At 32.3% G+C, this 25919-nt stretch overlaps 1 protein-coding gene across 1 annotated transcript; it reads left to right on the top strand.

Moving 5' to 3' along the window:
- The first annotated feature begins 391 nt into the window (after positions 1 to 391).
- LOC139491684 (dnaJ homolog subfamily C member 8-like) lies at positions 392 to 25919 on the top strand. Its single transcript, XM_071279496.1, has 9 exons — positions 392 to 479; positions 4507 to 4608; positions 5418 to 5474; positions 6314 to 6380; positions 7693 to 7787; positions 11319 to 11390; positions 12608 to 12699; positions 21326 to 21401; positions 23208 to 25919. Exons 1-9 carry the CDS (start codon positions 414 to 416, stop codon positions 23328 to 23330), a joined length of 750 nt encoding a protein of 249 aa, XP_071135597.1. The 5' UTR covers positions 392 to 413; the 3' UTR covers positions 23331 to 25919.

The following is a 25919-nucleotide window of genomic DNA, read 5'->3' on the forward strand; positions in this document are numbered from 1 at the left end:
GAAATAATAATTCGCTGCCAATTTGTTTCAGTTTTGTCAAAATAACCAAAGATCGAAACATCGCTTTCGCCTCATGAACAGTTAGTCACTTGCAAGTTATTAAAAATTTGATCTCATTAAATCCGTACTCTGTTATGTACATGTATTTTCCTCCGTTATATAATGGAGCACTCCCACTTGGGATATAGGTTTAGTGTTTAATCAAATAGTTTAATACAAGGATATTTACATAATTAGGTGGCGTCGAGACTAAAATACACATGAAATGCTGATACATAAATTATTTAGGTTGTTTAATTTAGACTTTTTTTTATATGAATATACGTTTAAGTATGTTAAAAGTCGAATTGACTACGGAGCTGATTGCTCGAACGCACAAATCGACTCTTCAATTTGGAGGTACAAAGAAGAAAATGGCGTCTGGAGAGTCTTCGAAAAGTGCGGAATCTGAATCTGCTTTTAATCTGTTTTATACTGAAGTATACGACGACTTATTTTACTATTTGATTCTTAACAACTTGTTTGTTGTAAATTATACACACCCATGCTGTAACACAAGTATCAAGACACTATAGACTAGAGTAGCCTAGACTACTTCAATACACCTTATCGCTATTCCCGGCTGACCCGTCCGCTTGAACTTTTGACGTCAACAACAATCACTTTTCCATTGTGGCGTCATACATTTTGTTTTATGACGTCAAAATTTTACGGGAACCTGTGTGATTTCCAGCAATGGCGGACAAATAGCGATAAGGTGTATGTCTTCATACAGATTATTCCTTGATACTCATAATATTTTTACATTAAGCGCTTACCAATGGAGGATAGCACAGACAATTGTGTTTCTATCCACAAGGAGATCCCACAGGGGATGTCTCTTCCTATATGAAGGTTATACATATGTGCGGCTAGAATGGGTCCCTTTTTTTGATAGTGTTACTGTTATATGTTTTTCGTACTACTGTTTTAAATAACATTTTGCACTGCCTACGGGTTTCACTGTTAAATATTTTTACAACTGGTACTTAAATTTTAAAAGCATGTTCTGTCGAATGTTTTTAGGTATCTAGATTTTTTTGTCAAGGCTTACTATGATTTGTTAGTGTTTCTGATTATTTTGCGATTTTTGTATTTAAAAAAACAGCGTCATATGTTTTAGTATGATGTTAAAACTGGATGAGTACACGGACAGGAAATTACCCTAAAACACAAGAGTATTTTCTAAAGTCGTGCATTTCGTGGTTCTGGTAATTTCTTGAATCCTAAAAGTTATTTAATTCTCTTCAGTACTAAAACTAACTAGTAAATAGAATTTGGTTGATGTTTCATGTGCTGAAATTGTAACATGCTTTTTTTCCAGATTGGCACTAGTTTTCTACAACATGTACAAACATGACGAAAGACATTATTTTTTTGAATTTAAAATGCAGATTTCAAAATTTATGATAAATGTAAAAAGCTAAGACTGTATTCATCTTTATGTATTAACATGATTAAGGCCGTTTTTATTACATAAGTTGGTTTACGGATCCACCGACCCGAATTTTCGCTAATTCAAATAAAAATAAACGCACATTTGCCCTTAAAAATTATTTCCGCCGACCTCATATTTATCGATTTACTAAGAAAATTTTAAACGGTATTTTTGTGTTTACGTTTCGTAATTCTGGTTCCTATTAGTGCATTAAAAAATCGTGAACCAGTGCACCGGAAACGTGACTGGTTAGCTGTTCACGTGTTTGCGCATCCTTAAACCCTGACTTCCGTTTAGGAACCAGACGATATCAGGGCATGGTTTGTTTACTATGAATGAACCAGTGTACATCCATCTGGATGTGGACGTCCTAAACAATTCAATATTATCAGACAAAAAATTTGTGAAATGCCTTTGTCATGAAACCATAGGTCAAGTCATTAATGAACAATTAGAAAACTTTAATGTTGTGATTGAAGAAATAAGGGCCGGCAGTAGTGACCACGGCAAAATAAATGACAATGGAACCGTTACACCTGAAACTACACCGGTGGACGTTCTTATTGTCCCATATGCCAATCATGTTTGGACCAAGGAAACATTCCAAATACCAGAAATGCCCTCAAAGTCGGGCAAAAAAGAAAAAAATAACAATTTACATTTGTTTTTAATAATTTAAAACATGTATACTGCTTTCATCAATTGCATATTTCACTTAATACAAATCTTTGTCTGTCAGATGTATGTTTATAGGGTTGATACATATAAAAAAGATGTGGTGTGTTTGCCAATGAGATGATTTTTCATAAAGAGACCAACTGACACAGAAATTAATAACTATAGATCACTGTACAGCCTTCTTCAATGAGCAAAGCCCATACCGCATAAGCTATAAAAGGCCCCAAAATGACAAATGTAAAACAATTTACGTGAGAAAACAAACAGCCTAATTAAATGTAAAAAAATGTACTAAAAAAAATTAACAAATATGTAACACACCAACAAACAATATTAAACCACTGAATTACAGGCTCCTGACAGTAAATTTCTGTTTATACTTTTAAATACTGTCTGATATGCTCTGTCCTTATAGGTGTTGACATGCAATATGCTCTTAGATTTGCCTTTGTCTTTTAATATTGACTTGTTCTATGTGATGTGTTTTTGTTGTCGCATTTATTAATTCCACAAAACCTACAAAAGATGCTGAATAAAAGGTATTATCAAAAGGCTTTTCAAGTTTTACAGAACTATAAATAAGTCTTTTCAATCAAGTTTAAATTATTTTTTTTTTCCTCCTACCCTATTTTTTTTGTGGCTGATATCCGTAAACCAAGTAAAAAAACAAAAACTGGAAAGATCTAGTTTAAATTTATTTTTTTCCCCTCCTCCTACCCGAAGTTTTTTGGGCTGATGTCCGTAAACCAACTTATTAAATAAAAACGGCCTAAGGATGAATAAAAAGAATTGTCAATAGAATATTGAATGATTGGAGTTTGCACAACCATTTTTGTCGAGCCTTCGACTTTAGTCGAAAAAGCGAGACTAAGCGATCCTACATTCCGTCGGCGGCGGCGGCGTCCACAAATATTCACTCTTTGGTTAAAGTTTTTAAAATTTTAATAATTTTCTTCAACTATCCTGGATTTCTACCAAACTTGGACAGAAGCCTGTTTATGATCATAAGATATTATCCAGAAGTAAATTTTGTAAAAATAAAATTCCACTTTTTCCGTATTTTACTTTTAAATGGACTTAGTTTTTCTGCCAGGAAATATTACATTCACTCTGTGGTTAAAGTTTTAAAAATTTAATAACTTTCTTAAACTATTTTGGATTTGTACCAAACTTGGACAGAAGCTTGTTAATGATCAAAAGCTAGTATCTAGAAGGAAATTTTGTAAAAAAAATAATCTATTTTTTCGTATTTTACTTTTAAATGAACTTAGATTTTCTGCCAGGAAACAACACATTCACTCTGTAGTTAAACGTTTCAAAATTTAACTTTCTTATACTATTTTGGATTTGTACCAAACTTTGGACAGAAGTTTGTTTATGATCAAAAGCTAATATCCAGAAGGAAGTTCAGTGTTCTTCCAGTTAACATTACATTTAGTCTGCAGTTAAAAGTTTTTAAACATTTATTAGATTCATAAACTATCCTGGATTTTTACCAAACTTGGACAGAAGCTTCTTACAATTTAAAGATAATATCAACATGAATATTTTATTGATTTATTTCCTCATTTTTGTTGAGCCTGCGATTAACAGAAAGAGTAGGCGAGACAATGGGTTCCACGGAACCCTTACAAATTTTTTATTAGAACCCTGTTAATTGTAACTCGCTGGTTTATAATAAAAACGACCAAAGGAACACATGACAGTCATATGTCTTGACAATCTGATGTCAGACAGGCAAATGACATAGCTGTACTTCATGTAACCCTTCAGAGTTTTTCTCAACAACTATTCTAGTGATGCATATTTTTTACATTACCGGCAAATAAAAATGGCTCAACAGGTCAGTTTTATCAAATTTGTCCAACAATCTTTTAAAGGGACTTTGAATACATGTATGTTTTAAAATTGTCAAGTTGTAGTGTTGTTGTTGTTCCAAAAATAGAAACCGAAAAACACGTCACAATACACGAATGTGCAATCAAAACTGATGAAATATGAATGATACGCAAACATATGACATACAAAAAAAATCATATGACACGACGATATATCAATAGGGTGCAATTTTAACCAAGGAAATATATCTGTATGTAGTAAATGACCAATTGTGATGTATCAACATGATCAATGGGTCATAATTTTTCAGTTTGTTGTACAACAATCATCACTGAATTTCCTAAACTCTTTGTCATTAAAGAGATTTTCAAGATTTTTTATTGGTCAAATGTTATTTCAGCTGATAAATATATGAATGGGTTATGATTTCGCTGTGAAATATATGTAAATTTCACAATTATTCAAAAATATGAATGGGGTCTGTTTAATGTTACCATTTTCTTCATCTACAGGTGAAAGCCATAGAACAAGTTGACTCAGTATTGACATCAAAGCAACAGATAGACAGACTTCACAGACCTGGCTCAACATATTTTAATCTAAACCCATTTGAGGTAAAGTATTTAAAGTATTCAGCTGAATGGAAATATCTTTCCATGTGAAAAAAAACAATGAATGCAGACAATGGTGAAAAAAACCAATTTTGTGTTTCTTTAAAGAGAAAAAAAATAGGTTTGGGTTATACATCATTCAGACAGTAGCCCAACAGTACAAGAAAAACATTAAGTTATAACTATTTAAGATGTGTTTTTATTTTGGTTTAAAAGATGCTTGTTTTTTATATAAAGTCTGAACACTTGTATTCATGACCGTGAGTTACATCAATGAAGGAAATCCAGTATTACCTTACAAATTAAAACATACAATGAAATACTTTATTGATAATTAGCACTAGGCTTAAGCCCCAGTAAAGAGATTATAAGCTGACCAGTAGATTTATATATAAAAAAAATTAACTCCAAGAACCACATTCCTAATGAATTGATAGTATTTAGATAACCAACAAACAAAGCTACATGGGAAGAAAGGAAACACCCCATATTATTGAACTGATTTTTTGTCTCCCACACAATGTGTTTGGCCTAATATTCATGGTTCAGGAACTGCTTGAAATCAGCAAGATATCTTAAGGCATATACATGTACATGTTGCTTATTATGACTGTTAAAAGTCCCATAACTCTGAAATGGAAATTACTTTTTATCATTTATGTGCATTTTTCACTGATTATGAGTAATAGGATAACTTAATTTTTTTGTATGGTTTCCTTGCAAGGTCTATATGGTGAAGTCTGTATCTCGGTTTCTTTAAACAATTTCAGCATCCATGCTCTTTTGTTTTTGTTAATGTTATTTGATTGTAGGTTCTTCAAATTGACCCTGATTGTACTATGGCTGATGTAAAGAAGAAATACAGACAGGTAATTGTATAAGTTATGTGTAGGACTTGTTTTTACATACGTAAAAAAAAATCTCATCTGAAGTTGTGGACGATAGCCCATATGCATAAACTAATTCAGTTAGAATTGTTTAGAACAGACACATTTTTCTACACGTCCTACATTAAATTAGTATTCTGATTGGATTTCTCAACTTAAGTGGTTTCATGCATAAACATATTTATGAACAAAATCAAAGTTCCCTGCAGTGAACACTGTGCAAATGATTAGAGACATTCGTAACAGTTTTTTCAACTTTGCCAAATAAGGGGAGTTAACTCAGATAAAGTAATTTTTACAATAGAAAGTGTTACAAATTTACCTATTTTGAGACATGTATGTAGCAAGAAAACAAGTTCGGTGACCCCATTTTTTCTTTTTCTTATCTGAAAGCATGTTATAAGAGCAATCTTCTCACATTTCATCTTAAAGTTCTGATAGTACGTTTTCTTTTTATCACACCAAATTTGATTTTTTCATGTATAATCTATACAACCTGTAGGGTGAAAAAAAGTCCAGTGACCCATACTTTTTAATATATTTTTGAAAAAAGCATGATAAAAACTTCATTTTGACAAGTTATTAAATAAATCTGTCAATTTTAATTAAGACGCCCTAGCCACCTTAAGTCAACATTACACTTTTTCACTGACAGCAGGAAGGCCAATCATATTTCTATGGAACCCCTAACAGTTTATTGTAAATGTGAATGATTAAAAAAAAGATAAGTAAAAATTTATCTGACTAATTTTTTTGCAATTTTCTGTTTCTATTTCAAAATAAAACTTTAATGAAATAGTTTTTTATTTCATTTGTGGCAGTTGTCAATATTAGTCCATCCTGACAAGAACCCAGCTGATCCAGATCGATCACAGAAATCATTTGAAGGTAAGTATTCATTAAAAGAGATGCCTCATAAAAACTAAATTCATACAGAAAAAGAAAACCTTAATCAAAGGATATTTAATTTTTGGAAGATTGGACGAAATCCAAAACCAGTTTATAGTAATAGTAAGGTGATGCTGGGCAGGAGATCAGTAGGGAAAGTGTAACAGAACAAAGTATAAAAATCAGTTGGAAAGGCTTAAATCACCAGATGAATACAATTAGAAATACATAGAATGGATTTTGACCGATGCTTATACATCCACTCTACAGAAAGATACATAGTACAGCCCTCAGAGTACTCGAACATTTAATGAAAATCATCATATAATGCATCTCAGACTAAAATTTCAATCAGTATACACCAAACATCCATGGATTTAGTTTAAAGACATCATCAATAGTCAGAGGAAAAATTGACCTTGTGCAATGCCATTCTTCATGTATCAGATAGTAGAGCCATAAATGTGCATACTGTGAAAGTACTTTAATTCGTGGGTATCAGTTTTCGTGGTTTGAACAATATTTACATGTTCGTGGGTTTTTAAATTCGTGGATTTTATTTTTCTAAAAAAATATGGAAACATTGTTGAAATGAAGGTTAAAAATAGTCTGGATTGAAGGAAAATTGCAAAGTAAACATTGACTATAAATCGTATTGATAACACTAATTAACCCATGGTAAAGTGGTCAACAGATTAAACACCATCAAAGGTGTTAATTAGGCCATAACCATGTCACCTTAAGAAAAAAGTAACATAAACAAATGCTATAAACGTATCTTTGATTGTCAAATAGGTAATTCTTCTCAAAATTAAGTCCAGCATGAAATTATTATTTCCCATATGTACGAAACCTATGAGGATATAAAATAAACACTTTATCATACTAGCATGTCAATACCGGAAATCTGACTTTTATCGATCAAAAAATATTTTTTATGAGAATTAAAAGATCAAAAGTTGCACACTTTAAGTTATTAAAGATTAAATGGGTATACTCTTGCATGCTGTAGTTATGTGACTGCCATTAAAGTACTCTCAGATTTAGTGTTATTCAATATATTCTCTAGATCATATCAGTAGTCAAACCTACGGATGGGGATCTTTCCATGTCTTGATTTGGACAATGGATGTTTTATTTCGTTGGACACTTAAATTCGTGGATAAAGTTATCCACGAAAACCACGAAAATTGGTACCCAACGAATAAAAGTACTTTCACAGTATGTATAAAAACGATAGTTAGTTTGACCAGAATACCAGTCTACCAGAATTTACCTGTTAGTTGCACAATTTTTTAAAATTATTTTTTAGCTGTAAATAAAGCATATAAAACATTAGAAAATGAAGAAGGTTATAAAAGATGTAAAGAAATAGTAGAAGAGGCTAAGACGAGAACAGAAGATATGGTTAGTATATTGATGATGTTAATATCACTTGACATGTTTGTACTCCTACAACTAAAGACTAAAAGTATATTAAAGTGATGGCATTGGTAAAGGTCAAAAGAAAATTGTATTACCATAATGGAGACCCAAAGGGTATAGGGTCAGACCATGTTCTATACTACATTTTGTAGATAGTAAATAACTTTTTAACCGGAATTTTGTGTCAAAAATGTCGGTTATTGATTTGGGGATGTACGGCGGGCGGCCGGGCAGCAACCAAATGTTGTCCGTGCATTTACTCATGAAGCGTTCAACCAAACCTTTTAAAATTTTAATATGTTGTTACTGACAACAGAATGGAGGTCAACTTCAATAATAACAATTTTGACTTTTACCGTTCAGGAGTTACGGTTCTTGAAAGTTTAAAAAATGTTGTGTCCGTGCATTTACTCATGAACCATTCAACCAAACCTTTTAAAATTTTAATATGTTGTTACTGACAACATAACGGAGGTCAAGTTCAATAATGACGATTTTTTTCTTTTACCGTTCAGGAGTTACGGTTCTTGAAAGTTTAAAAAATGTTGTGTTCGTGCATTTACTCATGAACCGTTCAACCAAACCTTTTAAAATTTTAATATGTTGTTACTGACAACAAAATGGAGGTCAAGTTCAATAATAACGATATTGACTTTTATTAAATATTAATATGTTGTTACTGATGACAAAATGGAGGTCAAATTTGATATCATCAGTTATGGTCCTTGTGAAATTGAAAAATACCAGGACACAAATGAATGTTTATAAATCCGGTTTGCTGTCTCTCTGACAGCCTCTTGTTTATGATATAACAAGTGGAACTGCATGATATAACTTTTTATGATATAACAAGTGGAACTGCATGATATATCTTTTTTATGATATAACAAGTGGAACTGCATGATATATCTTTTTTATGATATAACAAGTGGAACTGCATGATATTCAGAAAATACAAATTGAAAATTGTCTTTTTCAATTATTTGACATAATTGCTTGCAGTGTTCTCCCCAGAAATTTTGGATAGCATCACATTTTGCGTAAAAAAATAACTGTATTTTTTTTTAATGTCATTTGTTGCGTCGCGTTGATGCTCTATTTCCTTTATATGTTTTAGTTTATATTGTTCAATTCATAACTGAGAATACAATTAAACTATAACAACAAAAACAGTTGTTTCAGTTTATGTTTTCTTTATTCATTTATAGTTACAGAATTATTTTTTTCCTCTTGTGCCAAATTAAAATAAATATGTGGTTTCAGTTACCCTACAATAAGTCAAATGAATGAATGGTTCATTATAGTGCAACCTGTATATATACAAAACTGAATATCTAGTACACAAAATTAACTATTTTTTTATATTTTATATTAAGCAAAAGTAGCAAAATAAATATCAATTTAAAAACTTTTTTTTATTATGTTTATGAAATTCATTGTTTCATGGCACTGAATGAATTAGTCCCTGTTGTTTCTTCTCTTTACATCAAAATGATACATATTTTTAACAAAGTTTTCTAACAAATAGTCTATTAATGCGTAGTTTTCTCTATTGGTATATTTTTTCTGTCTACCGTCCGTCTGTTGTCATTACCGTGAAAATGCGGATTTTTGTCATATCTGGTCCGGTTCCGATCCGTAGTTTACACAAAAATGTGCAATGGCGGCCGTAGAAAAATATACGAAAAGGAGTTCGAGAATAAACATTGTTTGACAAGAGATTATGAATGAATAAGACGCTTTTAATGCATTAAATGAATTAAACATAAACTTAAGCCAATTATGATCACTTTTTAAAGAATTATGTATAAAAGCTCAAAACCAAAATTCTCGCTCTCGTAATTTACCGGAAGAGAAAGAAAGTATTTTTTGGAGATTTGCACAAATAAACGACCTTTCAACAACAAAAAAAATCGTTTTAATCTTTGAAATTTCGTAATACAAAACATAGATTTCGAATTGTTTTTGTGATTGCATTTTTCCATGTCGAAATTGGTGATTGCAGACACGTGGTTAACCCGAATAATTCAGTCGTTATATTCTGCTGATCTACGAAGGCTACATTAACGCCTGAACGTCTTCCTCGATCAAGACCGTCAACCAGAAAATTCACACCGCTTTGCAATATGGGAATTTTGATTTAAATTGGCAGCTAAAGAAGGAGGAGTTCCGGATGTTAATTGATGATAAATGATGTAAACTGATGTTAATTGATGTTAATTAATTATTATCGGATATGTGTTAATTGAACACACGTGTTTGGTAAGACAATTTCAAGACAGTTGCGCAGACTCATATCCTGATCGCAGCTGATTGGCTCTCTCTCACAGAGAGCTGGCGACGCGGCCAATGATCACAAGGAGTTCAAGCCCTCGTGTGGGAGAAAATCGGACATGGAAAGGGCTTGAATTATTCGAGTTAACACGTGGTATTAGTCATGTCACAAGTGTCAGCTTGGGATATTCCCATCAAAACAGTTATCACCCTGAGGGCAATTAACACCTGGCTATTTAATCTCTTAATTGCCTTTAGTGTCCGACTTAAAGGGATTACAATTAAAGGTGATATAATTTTTATGATCATAATCGATAATAGATGAAAGTTCAAAATTGAGGACAAGTAAAATAGCATCTTCAAAATAATTATAGCGTCGCGGGAATTATTATAGCATCACTGTGAAAAAATATAACGTCGTGGTACCGCGACGCTAAAACGGCCTTGGGAGAACACTGTCTTGTATCCACATTATTTGAACTCAGGTGGTTAGTTACATATGTATCTCTTTATTCCTACTTTTTACTACCTGTCCTGGTAGATTTAGTTGTCTTGTCTCGCCTTGAGGGAGTCAAAAAGCAAGACGTAGCTGTTGCAGATTCAGCCATTTCTATAAGGAGGGGTTCCGACTATATGTCCCCATTCAAATGCATTGATTCCAACCCGGAAACCCTTCTTCTGGATCCACCATTGCATAGGTATGCTGTTTCATCGTTGGTAGCGGCAACGACGGCTGCAGCTTCAACAATGTATTAGTTTGTGATTAGGTCTAGTTTATGGTGAACCACTAGTGGTAGGTCAAAGATATTTGATATGTAGTTGTATAAGCATTGGCACATCTCATTTCTATGGATATTATTTGGGCCCCACCCCCTCAGTCATGGTCTGTAAACTTTGAAACTTTTGCTTAGTTTACATGTATTAGTTCGTGATTAGGTCAGTTTAAGATGAACCACAAATGATAAGTGAGTGGTATTTGGTATGCAAATATATTGTTGTATGAGCACTTTGTTGGAAGTGGCCCTCCTTGAAAATACACACAGATCCAGGACACAGGCTATAAAGAGTCTCTAGTTTTGACACATAACACAAAGGGTCTCTAGGCTCTTCAGAGACGCTTGTTGGTCAATGTAATCTTTTATTTTTTATCGTTTATTTATGTACAATATTTTAAACATTAACTTTTTTTTTAAGATATATATTTATCTTTTAAAACATGGTTAAATTTTTATATTTCAGATGAAGCAAAAAAGAAAACAATTAAAGAAAGAAGGAAAACCAATTATTATACCAGAAGATGATACAGAACAGGTTAGAGTTCAAACTGATTAAATCACAATTTGTGAAAATTGCTTGGATAAAAGAGCCTAACTATTTATTGCTCTTTAGGGCAAACTGTTTGCCATATAACTATTTAATTTTAAATTAAAATACAGTTGTAATCTTTATGAAGTTAAGTTGTCTTCATATATATAGAAATAATTTTGAACTGTCTAGTAGAAGGAAGTTTACTAAGACATATTTTTTGTATAGATATTGAAATCTGTTTAAGAAATATTTGATTTTACTGTATGAATTATAAAAAAGTTTCAAAATCTGCAGCATCAAATCCTGCTTCTTTAGAGCTATACCATTGTTATAAATATGTCCGCTTTTACAAAGCAAACCTTAACAATTAGTATAATCTGTCATTCTTTGTCTTTCATATTTTGTCATAATCATTGCATCACTACAAATCCTCATTGATTCCAATTTTTAACATATTTGCCATTTGGTTTAGGTAAATTAAGATTTCTATTTGATTATGTCTTGATGCTATTTTTATTAAAGTTGATGGATCATGACATAGTTTAAGAGTTGGTGTTTCTCTCCAGGCTCTCAGACCTTCCAGCTTTCTTTACCAATAAATCAATTAATCACTACTGTTATTCAGAAAAAGAATTATTCAAAATGTATGTTATGGAAATGATTGTATTGAAATGGAATTACATTACAACCATAATAAAACTGCAAATATATAAGTAATAATTTGAGGTTCAATCTGTTGTTAAAGTTTTTTTTGACATCAATAACTTTGTCAAACTTCATGGAGTTTTAGGAAATCTGTACAGAAGCGTAGTTATGACAACAATACTGTGTCCAAATCAAATTTTGAAATTTTTATTTTCATTTTTCATTTTTCTGAGTTAATTGATGAATGGACCTTGGACAGAAGCTGATCTTTTAGACCATGAAATAACATATTAAGAAAAGTTTGAATTTGTTTTAAAAACTGTATTTTACTGAAAAATGGACTCACTTTTTGAGTCAACATTGCTCTTTTACACTTACAGCAGCATTAATACCAAGTGAGACACAGGCTTCCTCTGAAACCCCTTTTTTTATGATTTAAAAACACGATGACTGCCCAGAATGATGCATTATTCCTATGAAAGCTAAAAAGATAGCTTTAAAAGATGGCAACTATCACGATGGAATTGTACTTTGCCTTGTTCTTGATGCATTAATTATCTCATTTACCATTTCAGTACAAACATGCTGTGTATGTACAAACTTGTAAATTGTTTGCAGACTTGGAAAGACTGAGACAGGAAAGAGAAGCTAAAGACATGCATGAAAGGTAAAATTTCTCTTGGAATAGTGAGCTGTGTATTTATAAAGATTTGCTACTACAGGTACAAAGGCACAGATATCCTCCTTTGATTCCATTGTCTAAAAATATAGACCTTAGTTTGCACACTCTATAACAACTTTATATAAATAATTTTCATACACATTCAAAATTTATAAATTAATCTTTAAATGCTAAAATAGTAAGTTGGGAGGGGAGGATGAAATCACTGTTAAAACAAGGCTTCCAAAATAGTTGTTTTTCAAGGATTTTGCCATTTAAACATATATAATTTTGTGATTTTTCAACTTAAGTTTTTGCCTGAAATTGCCTTGTTTCTAGTCATACAAATGGCATGGTGAAGCCTCCTTTTTTTAATTACTTGGTTTACGGACAAGTGCTGTGAAAAAATAGAGTCAGAGGAAATTTAAAAAAATGCTTTAATTACTCGGGGAAATTTGATAAGAAGAAATAGTTTTAATTTAGCTCTTTTCTGGATATTCTTTGCATTTGAATATGCATGTTTGACCTAGAAGCCTTTGAGGATAATATACTTGACATAAACACTTTCTTTGATATTCGACTTTGAAAATCAAGAGTGTTCAGGATCCTATCATGCTGATGAAGAAATAGCAATGTACCAAAGTTTGGCGAAACCCATATTTTGTAGACAGGAAATGTGTTGTTCCAGCTGTGAACTATAAAATAAATCGTGGTTAAGGATGTACTTAGGTGAGGTTTTGGAATTTGTGTCAAATGTTCGGACTCCTTGGTGTTTTTCCATACATTACAAGGTAAAATATTTTGCCCCTTAACACCCATTTATTTTTTCATATAAGACTTAATAGCTCATGAAACGTCATTTAACAAAATTTTAGAAGATTCTTGATTTTCTTTGTTTTGTTTTGAGACCCAAATAATACCAATGCAAATATAAGGTAAAAGTCCGAGTCAGCCTTTTCACGCCATATTTTAAATCTCAAATATCTCCAAAAGGAGGTCCATGACCTATCAATATTTTTAGCTTATTTTTATCCTTAACATATGATCTACCGGCTTATAGTATCAATTTTAATTTCTTGATTTATTAATTTTCACCTAACCTCACCTAAGTACATCCTTAAATTACAATTTTAAAAGCAAAGAAAGCCATACTTGACCTTTTTATTATTAACTTGAAATACATTGCGACTTTGATCTCATAATTTGTCACTCATACTACATGATACATCTACATGTACCTGTAGAATCTTTTAAGGGCTCATATGTAAGGAAATTCAATCCTCTTTTTGTATTTTAAAGTTATCAATGACATTATATCTGATACTGCATTTTCTACAGCACCCAGCGTCTTTAAAGCAACTGCATTTTCTACAACAAACAACATCTTTAAAGCAATGTGTAATAAATGTGCAGACAACATTTTTGGGTAAACTGTTCCAATGGTTTATATTATAACTGGTTGGGAAAAATGTCTTGACTTCTTATTTATTTTATTTTTTTCGTAAAAAACATTACATACAATATTGATCTGAGAGTGTCCATAAGGATGTAAGGGCATGAAAGGGAATATCAAAGGTTAAGAACAATGTTTTATTCAATGGCAAAAAGTAAAATAACAAAAATAACGAACTCTGAGGATAATTCAAAACGGAAAGTCCCTAATTTAACCGAAATTGAGACATTTTCATCAGCCATATTATCCAAAATGGCATCACCGATTGTTTGCTTTGGTTTCCAATAATGAAATTCCTTTCATTATGTTTGCCATCATAGTTTATGTTTGGCTGAAAGTAAATGAAAGCTTCAGACACTAAGGTTCACTTGGGGTTCATAGTTATATACAGTGTAGGGGAGTAAAACACACGTCAATGTATTTCGTTTGGGTCATTTCTAAGTTTTTTTTAAATGCATCGTTCACGACAAACTCTTTTTTGACACCGAACAAAGCATTTTGGAACTCCTCAGATTTTTTTGTTTACAGCACTAGAAAAAATCAGGTGGGCGGAATAAAAACAATATGAAATCAAGATTTTTATGTTATTTCACTCTAGACAAAATTTGGTGGGCGGATAAGTAAACCAACTTTTAAAAATTAAAGGCCAGAATAAGTATTATCTAAACAACCAATTATGTGAATAAATAAAGTGTGCAAAATTGATAAACTTTAATTTTGTTTAATAAAAAACTATTTCAAACGAATACTTCAAGTGTAATATAAACAAACATGAAAAATAACAATGTCAACTATTAATGTTCAGAAAATATTAATTATGAAATATTGTGAATTGTGACACGACAGTGAGTTATTAAACAGGATAGGTGCTTATTCATTCCAGTATTTTGAAGTTATGTTGGAAACAGGGTGTGTAATTCAGCTTCTCCCTATTTTTTGAAGACTTTGAAAAATAGTGAGCTTCAGTTGAATCTGATTCATTACCATCAAATATAGAATTCCTCTTATTTTCATTGTTATTGTTGTGATCTAAATTTGTAGTTGAATTTGCAGCTGTATACGACAAAATGGAAGCAGACATGTCACACTTCTGTGCGGTATATGTGTTAGATCATAGTTTTGAACACTTTGCTAATTCCTATGGCCTAAAAGAACCTCAAACCATACATTAATTAATAGTCCAGACAGTGCATAAACATTAAATGCACATGGATGTTCATGCAGGTTCTTGATGTCACATATTGCATTTGACTTTTTATGTTTGATTTGTCCCTTTCCTTCCTTTTAGAGTTTTTTTTATGCCCCAGATGTAGAGTTATGCTCTTTAGAAAAGGAAAAATTGCTAAAATTTTCATTTTTTCTTCTTCTCAAATTATTAATTAAGTAATTTTTAAAATTTGAGTTATCTTCCTTTGTCCATGATTATAGTTAAATCAACTGCAATCAATGTTTTATTCAATGCAATGTTTAATTTTGCCTTCCACTGATAAATTAAATTGGAGTTATCTTTCTTTGTCCATAATGGTAGTTGAATCAACTACAACCAATGCTTTATGCAATGCAATATTCAATTTTACTTCCTATTGATAAATTAAAGCAATCTTTATCATTCAGTGCTTACAAGCACTTTGATTACTGTTCTATGGTTATGGCCCTTTAAAAATGAACAAATTGCTGATTTTATTGTATCCATTCTCTAATGTGGGTTAATCGATTTGTCTCAACTAAATGTACTTTAAAGTATATATAATGCTTTTAACCACAAAACTCAGTATAATTTCAATTTTTGGAAGTGTCACTTTTACATTTCTTGAGTTATGTCCCTTTATAGCATTATATGCTAGCAGTGGCGTCATTTCTGTCCCTATGGACACATTACCAGTACACATTTATTACACATTGCTTTAAAGACGTTGTTTGCTGTAGAAAATGCAGTATCAGATATAATGTCAAATGGTTTGTTGTGTGGCAGCTACTTTAGATGCCTATTGATGGACTGTCGAATACACATATAAGCTACTCCTGGAATAGAAATCTCCATTTGCTTGCCGAATATTTACATAAATTCCTTTTAAAAACAAATCATTCAGACTGGCTTGGTTTTCTGTCCATGATGTTTTTTTTAATTTTTTATTTATTTTTAGCTCACCTGGCCCAAAGGGCCAAGTGAGCTTTTCCCATCACTTTGCGTCCGGCGTCCGTCGTCGTCGTCGTCCGTCGTCCGTCGTCCGGCGTCCGTCGTCGTTAACTTTTACAAAAATCTTCTCCTCTGAAACTACTAATCCAAATTGAATCAAACTTGGCCACAATCATCATTGGGGTATCTAGTTTAAAAAATGTGTGGCGTGACCCGGTCAACCAACCAAGATGGCCGCCACAGCTAAAAATAGAACATAGGGGTAAAATGCAGTTTTTGGCTTATAACTCAAAAACCAAAGCATTTAGAGGAAATCTGACATGGGGTAAAAATGTTTATCAGGTCAAGATCTATCTGCCCTGAAATTTTCAGATGAATCGGTCAACCCGTTGTTGGGTTGCTGCCCCTGAATTGGTAATTTTGAGGAAATTTTGCTGTTTTTGGTTATTATCTTGAATATTATTATAGATAGAGATAAACTGTAAACAGCAATAATGTTCGGCAAAGTTAGATTTACAAATAAGTCAACATGACCGAAATGGTCAATTGACCCCTTTAGGAGTTATTGCCCTTTATAGTCAATTTTTAACCATTTTTCATAAATCTAAGTAATCTTTTACAAAAATCTTCTCCTCTGAAACTACTGGGCCAAATTAATCCAAACTTGGCCACAATCATCTTTGGGGTATCTAGTTTAAAAAATGTGTGGCGTGACCAGGTCAACCAACCAAGATGGCCGCCATGGCTAAAAATAGAACATAGGGGTAAAATGCAGTTTTTGGCTTATAAATCAATAACCAAAGCATTTAGAGGAAATCTGAAGTGGGGTAAAAATGTTTATCAGGTCAAGATCTATCTGCCCTGAAATTTTCAGATGAACCGGTCAACCTGTTGTTGGGTTGCTGCCCCTGAATTGGTAATTTTGAGGAAATTTTGCTGTTTTTGGTTATTATCTTGAATATTATTATAGATAGAGATAAACTGTAAACAGCAATAATGTTCATCAAAGTAAGATTTACAAATAAGTCAACATGACCGAAATGGTCAGTTGACCCATTTAGGAGTTATTGCCCTTTATAGTCAATTTTTAACCATTTTTCGTAAATCTTAATTATCGTTTACAAAAATCTTCTCCTCTGAAACTACTGGGCCAAATTAATTCAAACTTGGCCACAATCATCTTTGATGTACCTTGTTTGAAAAATGTGTCCGATGACCTGGCCATCCAACCAAGATGGCCACCACGGCTAAAAATAGAACAGGGGTAAAATGTAGTTTTTTGCTTATAACTCTGAAACCAAATCATTTAGAGGAAATCTGACAAGGAGTTAAATTGTTTATCAAGTCAATATATATCTGCCCTGAAATATTCAAATGAATTGGACAACCAGTTGTTGGGTTGCTGCCCTCCAATTGGTAATTTTTAAAGAAATTTTGCTGTTTTTTGGTTATTAGGCCAACTAAAATTAATTAGTAGATTTTCATCCAATTTTATGAAAAAAATGGGGCGGGTGGGAGGATTTTATTTTTTAAATTTTATTTCATATGAAACCTTCTTGTCATCTTTTATTCATATCTGCAAGTGTAATAATAAGCTTATATCATGTAAATACATGCATAAGGTATCGTGTATAAGACAATAACAATCAAAACCAAGGAGTAAACGAAGACTCATAAAACCAAAAGACGTTACATCTACAGTTATAAATAATAAATAATAAACAACACGAACTCCACTAAAAACCGGGAGCAAAATCAGGTGCTCCGGAAGGGTAAGCACTTCCTGCACCGCATACGGCACCCATCATGTTATTTCTATGTTCAATTCGGTAATGATGAAAGGTTGTTATGACTGAGGAAGAATATCACTGAGATCATAAGATTTCTGACACACTTTTGTCATAATGGCCAATCAGCTCATGATGGCGACCATAAAATTTCTTGAGTGATGACCTTAATTTGATTGATTCATAGCCCTGTCTTAGCAACTTTTGAGAAAAAAGTATTCCTTGTTCAACAAAACCAACGTACTTTGAGCTAGCTCTAAAGTAACGTATCAATTGAGCCACATATACTCCATATGCTGGTGCCACTTTTTTCAAATTCATAAATATATATCTCTGATTGGCAACAACTGTGCTACATGTAATTGCCGCTTTAGAAACCTAATTTATAGTTAACAGCAGAAATGTGAAGAAATGTTCTCCTCAGTTGGATTACCTACATCAAATGTATTTTGCTTTCTACATGTTCTAAGCAATGTTTTGTTGTCCGAATAAAATGAAGCAAATGCATTGGTATGCAACACAGGTACGAAAAGTACAGCATAAAATGAAAACTCAAACAGTGTTTAAATAATAGGGTTGGTCCTTAATATGCAAGATGCAAATACAATTATAATGTAGAACATAAAGTTGTTTAATGACTCTATCGTAGGTATTGGGACAGAGGATGTTTTCTCTATTTCTAAAAAAAACAAAATTAAGGCTAAATCTAAATCTAAGAGCTTGCTATAAATTAATAAATTAAAAATGCGTATGTTTGTCGATTTTTTTAACTCAATATATACAGTCAACAATCTAAAAAGTTCATGCTTGTGTTAATTTCTTTATTCAAGTCAAATGTGTTCCACGATTCTAACGCTTTTGGGTTTCATTCACAGTCCAAATTTCTTGACACAAAGTCATTACATAAATAAAATAAATCCAAGGTGTTTTACTCACAAACATTTGTGTCATTTGTGACCGTACGGTGATTTGCGTTCTTGGACACAGCATATTACTCGTAACCCGATTATTTCACGCCCTTCTCGTAATCAATCTCTATTCTCGGTAAATGATGTTGTCATCATAGATCAGCAGAATATATCGACTTTAATAATTATTCAGTAAGAATACGCTAAGAAATACGAAAACCGAAATTTGAAAAAGGAAGTTTTACATCAAACGAAATCATCGACGGTTACCGGTAACGGAAATGAACAAAATCCGGAAATCGTATTTTTTTCAAAAATAAAAAAAATCGGGGCGGGAAGATTTCAGAGGGGCGGGCGGGGATGAAAATCTATCAATTAATTTTAATTGGCCTTATCTTGACTACTATTATAGATAGCGATAAACTGTTAACAGCGATAATGTTCATCAAAGTAAGATCTACAAATAAGTCAACATGACCTAAATGGTCAATTGACCCCTTAAGGAGTTATTGCCCTTTATAGTCAATTTTTAACAATTTTCATGAATTTGGTAAATTTATGTAAATTTTTACCAAATATTTTTCTCTGTTACTAATGGGCAAAGTTCATTATAGATATAATTGTAAGAAGCAAGAACGTTCAGTAAGTAAGAACTTCAAACACATCACCATCACCAAAATACAATTTTGTCATGAATCCATTTGTGTCCTTTGCTTAATATACACATAGACCAAGGTGAGCGACACAGGCTCTTTAGAGCCTCTATTTTCAATAGTCAGGATTTAACATCATCCTTACAGCACCACCTGACCTCTCTCTCTCTCTCTCTTAAAAGAAATACAAAAGTATTTCTTCCAGTCTTCAATGTTAGAAAGCAGCTCATCCTCTATCCATGATGTTTAATATCCAACCCTTTTGACATACATTAGTCATAAAGTCGTTTTAAAGGAAACTTGGTTGATTTTTGAGTGTTTTTTGCTTTTACAATTGGGATAAGGTGAGAAACATTCCATACAATTTGGCGGTAAGAGGCTCGTGAGCTTAAAATAGGAAAATCCAAAATGGCAAATACCACGACACAGACAAGGAATTTTAAGTGAATTCACTAGCAGTGGTGAAAAACAAGCAAATTCTTTTGAAATCAGGAAGAAAGAATTGAATGTGCAAAATATACACTGGTTATCAACCAATCAAATCCATCATTCTTATATAAGGAGTAATTATGAATTTCATACATGTCTAATTTCTAGATTTTTAGTTATCTACTTCTTTTGCATGGTAATTATACTCCAATAAGTAGTTATTATGTACTACATGCTCATTAAGATGTTTGGAATATTAACTTGAACATAGTAATTTCTCCCCTGCCATGGTATATGGAATCCACACCTCAAATTAAAAAAATATCATATCCAACAACTACAGTTATAAAAAAGATAATCTACAAAACTATTATCTAAAACAGGGTGTTTCAATTTTCTATGGTGGGGTTCAAAATACAATATGGGAAAAATGACCCAAGGTTGAAATACTATGCAATATAATGACCCTGTGTTCATTTTTCTATGGTGGGGTTCAAAATACAAATGGGAAAAATGACCCAAGGTTAAAATACTATGCAATATAATGACCCTGTGTTCATTTTTAAGGATGTCAAAATACAGGGGTGTGGTATTTTGAATCCCATAGAAAATTGATCTGAGGTAAAAATAACGCTATGGTAAAAAGAATCCTTACTAAGCTAGTTGAATATTAAAAATTGACCCTCATGGTAAATTAATCCCCTCCTGTTTTCTTCGTTCTAAGTAATTGTTTGTACATGATACATTATTTTAAAGCTTATTGTAGATTGAAAAAGATTGATATTAATTTCAAAGTGGTATTCTATTGATATCTATTAAGTGCAGATTTTCCATACACTCTAACTGTATTTATTTTCTTTTACATGTGCTATTCAAACTTTGGTTAAAACATACACAAGTTTTTAGCCATTCAACACTGAGGTTGTGAGTTCAAACCTGCTTGTGCAGGTGCACTATACTCCAATCTTAATTGAAAAGGATTGTCAGTTTTCCTATCTCCGGGAACTCCGACTTCCTCTACCAATAAAAACTTGCCGCCACGAAATAGCCTAAATGCAGTCCTTAAATATGGCATAAAAAAAACAAACTATAACAGGTTCAGCATTGAATGCAAGGAACTCCGAGATGTGGAAAGCAAAAACAACAAAATAAAAAAATAAAAAATAAAAAAAAATACTGGAATAAGTAACGAATCACTGTAGTGATAAGTTTACTGTTTCCTTCAAAAGCAAGTATTTAAATTTTAAATTTTTTTTTAATTTTAGGAAAAGAAAAGCTGAGGAAGAGGAAACAGAAAAAGAACAAAAGAAAGTAAAAGAAGAATGGAATAAAAACTTTGAGGTATAACTTTTGATAGCTTGGTATAAAGGGTGCACTATTTAAAAAATGTGAAGAACATGTGGTATTATCACACTACTGTATGTGAGGATTGATTCCCAAAACTTGTTGGGTTTGATAAAAGAAAAAAGGGGCACATAGTCATAGGTAGGCTGTTTCTGGTGTTGGCAGCAATGACAGCATCAAAATGTATTAGAATGTGATTAGGTCAGTTAATGGGGAACCTCTAGTGGTACATTGTGTAGGTCCATGATATTTGGTATGCAGTTGTATAAGCATTTGCACATCTCATTTCCATGGAGATTGTTTGGCACTGATCCTTCAGTCATGGTTCATCATCCTAGAACATTTTACAAAATTTACATGTTGTAGTTTTATTTTATTTTCTGGTTTGTTGTTTCAGAGTTGTCAGATTTCTGTAAATTTTATATGTCTACTTGCCGACCTTGGTTAAGGAAAATAGTTCTTGAAATCATCAGTATGTTTGTGTCGATCATTTTCATAAATATATTCTAAGCTTCTAGGTTACATAGATTATTTTCAATCTGTTTAAGGTAAATGCTAAAAATACATTGATGAAACTTTACTTTTAAAAACACATATTGATTTAAAGGGTTATCTCCCTTATCAAAGGTCTACTACCTTAATGGATCAACCTCCATAGACTTCCATACACTAACTTCAGTATAACTGTATGGATCTCTGTGAAAATACCACAAAGGAAAGGTTGGATTTTGGGAGTTATTGTTCTAGCTGAATGGACTAAAAACAAGCATATTTCCTTGTTTCAGGACAAACACTTTTTTAGTGATCTCTATGAAATTGTACCGTACCTTCTAAAGAAGGTTGAGTTTGAGTGTTATGACCCAAACTGTTTAGAATTCAGGTTTAAAAACAAGGATGTTATGGTATTGAAACAATAACTTGGGTACAAGTCTTTGAATCTCTATGAAATTGTACCACAAGGTTCCATATCCAAAAAGAAAACTTGGGATTGATTTAAGGAATTATGGTCCTAACCATTCAGGAATTAGGGACCAAAGGCAGAACTTTTCTAATAATTTGAAAAAATTGCTTATTTCTTCAATTTCAAATTCAAGACATTGAATCAGACCCCATCATGTGCCCATTCAAATTGGTCAATCAGAGGCGGATTTAGAGGGGGGCCCAGTTGGTGCTATACTTTTTTCCAAAACGGGACTAGGATAATTTTCATGTTGCTATTTGAAAATTTCTGGGTAGAACACTGCCTGTATTTACATTTTGAAATTTTAGCCCCATTTTTAAATTGGTCCACATTGAGTTAATGAAGTTTAAGTGAATGGATCTCTAAAAAATATTTTCAGAAGGTTCAATACCACAAAAGGAAGGTGTGGATTTATTTTGGGGATGATGGTCAAACTGTCTGCCCATAAATGGCCCGAAACAAGCATTTTTCTAGTTTTAGGATAATTAGTTGTGTATACCTGTAAGTATTTCATTGCTCTGAAATTATACTGCAATTTATAAAACCACAAGAGATTGAGTTTGGGGGTAATTGCCCCAAACATGCAGGAGTTAGGGGCAAAATAGGGCCAAAAACCAGCATTTCTCTAGTTTTCAGAAAATAACTTGTGTTTTAGTGTATGGATCTCTCTAAAATTGTACTACAATGTTCCCTACTACAAACAAGAGGCTCTGATTGAGTTTGGGGGTAATTGCACCAAAGGGGACTAAAAAATTGAGAGCTTTTACTTACATAAGAGGAGTGTTTCTAGGTAACTCCTCCTTTTAAGACCTTAGCACCCATATTTCAATATCCATTTGTAGGAATCAAGATCAGATCGAGTTAACAGCTGGAGAAATTGGAAAACAGGTTCTAAAAAGACAAAGACTAAAACAAGTAAAAGTGGAGAATTCAAACCCCCGAAACACAAGGCAGAGCAGCGATGACTGTTCTTATACAAGTGTTTGATAATAAGGAATGATAAAAGGGTTATTGGATATAAAATTCAGGTCAGGAGCTCCAAATATCCTATAGATAATTCTTTAAAAAATGACCAAGAATGCGATGTTAAGTGAGTTATGTGTGTGTAATATAATTTGGTAATGAAAGGTTTTATGTGTATTGAGAGTTTTATATGTTTGTTAGTTGTTGAAGATATGGTTTGTCAGCACATGACTATGTATTGTATATTGTATACTATTCTTCAGGTGTCAAGTTTAACTGAGAATTCAGTTTAATGACTTTAATACCTTGCATATGATAGCATCTGGTTATAATGTTGATTAAGTGTAGGTTACTGGTGTTTACATCAACTTGAAACTTATATGTTCATTGTAATGTGAAATTTGATAAAATAAATATCAAGATTTAGGCTGGCTTGAACTTAGAAAATTTTTGAAATCCAGAATAATTTTTTGTGAAAGATGTTTTGGAGGCCATACCCCCAAGTCTTTTTATACGTTGGTTTAATGTCCTTCTGTCCATCCGTCACCAACATGTCAGACAATTATTCAAAAACACTTGGACGAGTTCGCATGAAACTTTGGTGAATTGTTTATATCTATTGACATGAGCTACATATCGTTTTTGTCTCGCTTGAAGGAGTCAAAAAGCAAGACATAGGTATGCTGTTTCCAGCAGCGGCAGCATCAACAATGTATTAGTTTATGATTAGGTCTAGTTTTGTGAAAACCACAAGTTGTAGGTCAATGATATTTTGTATACAGTTGTATTTGTATTGGCACATTTCATTTCCATGGAGATTATTTGGCCCTGCCCCCCTCAGTCATGATCTATTCACTTAAATAAATAAACTTATGCTTATTTTACATGTATTAGTTTGTGATAAGGTCAGTTCAAGAGGAAGCATTAGTGGTAGGACAATGTTAATTGGTATTCATTTGAAAACCACAAGTTGTAGGTCAATGATATTTTGTATACAGTTGTATTTGTATTAGCAAATTTCATTTCCATGGAGAATATTTGGCCCCACCCCCTCAGTCTATTGACTTTGAAACTTTTGCTTAGTTTACATATTAGTTTGTGATTAGATCAGTTAAGGATTTAATGCTTATGTTAAGTCCAAAATATTAGGTATGCAAAGTTATTGGCATTTGCAAGTATCATTTTCTTGGGGTTGTTATAGCCCCATCCCCTCATCGTGGTTCATTGACTTTGAAACTTTTTCATAGTTTACAAGTTAATGTTTGTGTTTGTGTTTATTTAAAGGCAATGACTTATAATAAGTCAATGGTATTTGGTATGCAGTTGTATTATTTCCATGTGAACAGGAAACAAAAACTAGACTTGTTGCTTTAAAATAGAATTACGCAGGGACAGATCAAGGATTTAAGGTTAGGGTGGTGCAAACTAAAGTTTTGTTTATGTAAAATTATCTTTATATTCTTTATAAGCTGAGGACAACCCATGCTTTTTAAATTTTAGGGAGGGAACATACACGCCACCCCACTTCCTGAATCGTCTCTGTAGGCAACAGGGAAATTGGATTTTATCCTTGTACATCTTTCCATACATCCTTAGTTGGGTTCTGTTTTCTTACTTCTGATTGTCAAATGTGATGAAAGTTATACACAATGTTTATTACCTACTTCAGAACACAGATCAAATGCAAATTTGGGTGTCATCACTCTCGTTGTTCTGGAGTTATGTCCCTTTTCAAATGATAAAATTGCTGAATTTGCCTTTTTTTCATCCTCAACAAATTGCTATGAAACTTTACTCACGATGCTTATTACAAAATGTATCACCAAACACAGATAAACTTCAAATTTTAGTGGTGTTACGTAAAATTTTGTAGAGTTGTGTCCCTTTATATATGAAAAAAAAAATGCTAAATTTGCCTTTTCCACACTATAACTTTACTTTGCCTCAACCAAATGTTATCAAACTATATACACAATGCTTTATGATTACTATCCAAATACAAATCAAGTTTGAACTTGGGTGCTGTCCCTTTCACATCTGGAGTTGTTAGATATAAGAAGATATGGTATGAGTGTCAATGATATGTCTGAAATCGCTGAATTTGCTATATATATTTACAGGTGAGGATATTTGTGTGCCATGACCCATGGACACATTCTCCTTTAATTTTTTACTCAATTTTCTGCATTTATGTTGAAAAATTAATAGAATTGTAGAAACTGTTTACAGCAAAAATGATGGGTATATATGTAAGTTCTATACTAAAGAATGTCAACATGACATAAACTATTGACTGAAACTTAAAAGCAAGGTGAGGTGTTCAGGCTCCCAGGAACCTCTTGTTATGGATTCCTCCAATTTTATACCCTCTACTGAACAAAAAAAAAATACAATGTGAGAGAGTTAGAAGAGAATATAAGTTTTAATGTCAAATATGTATTGGCTTGCAAGAAATGTTTTAAGTATTTTTGTAAAGTTATGACAAAAGATGTTAATTTTATGAAAGCATGTATTCATATGTACATATATAATATGCAAATCATTATATGTCATTAAATTTTCATCAATAAAGAGCATATAATGTTTAATAA

This window comes from Mytilus edulis, chromosome 10 (genome assembly GCF_963676685.1).
Source record: "Mytilus edulis chromosome 10, xbMytEdul2.2, whole genome shotgun sequence".
Lineage (NCBI taxonomy): Eukaryota > Metazoa > Mollusca > Bivalvia > Mytilida > Mytilidae > Mytilus > Mytilus edulis.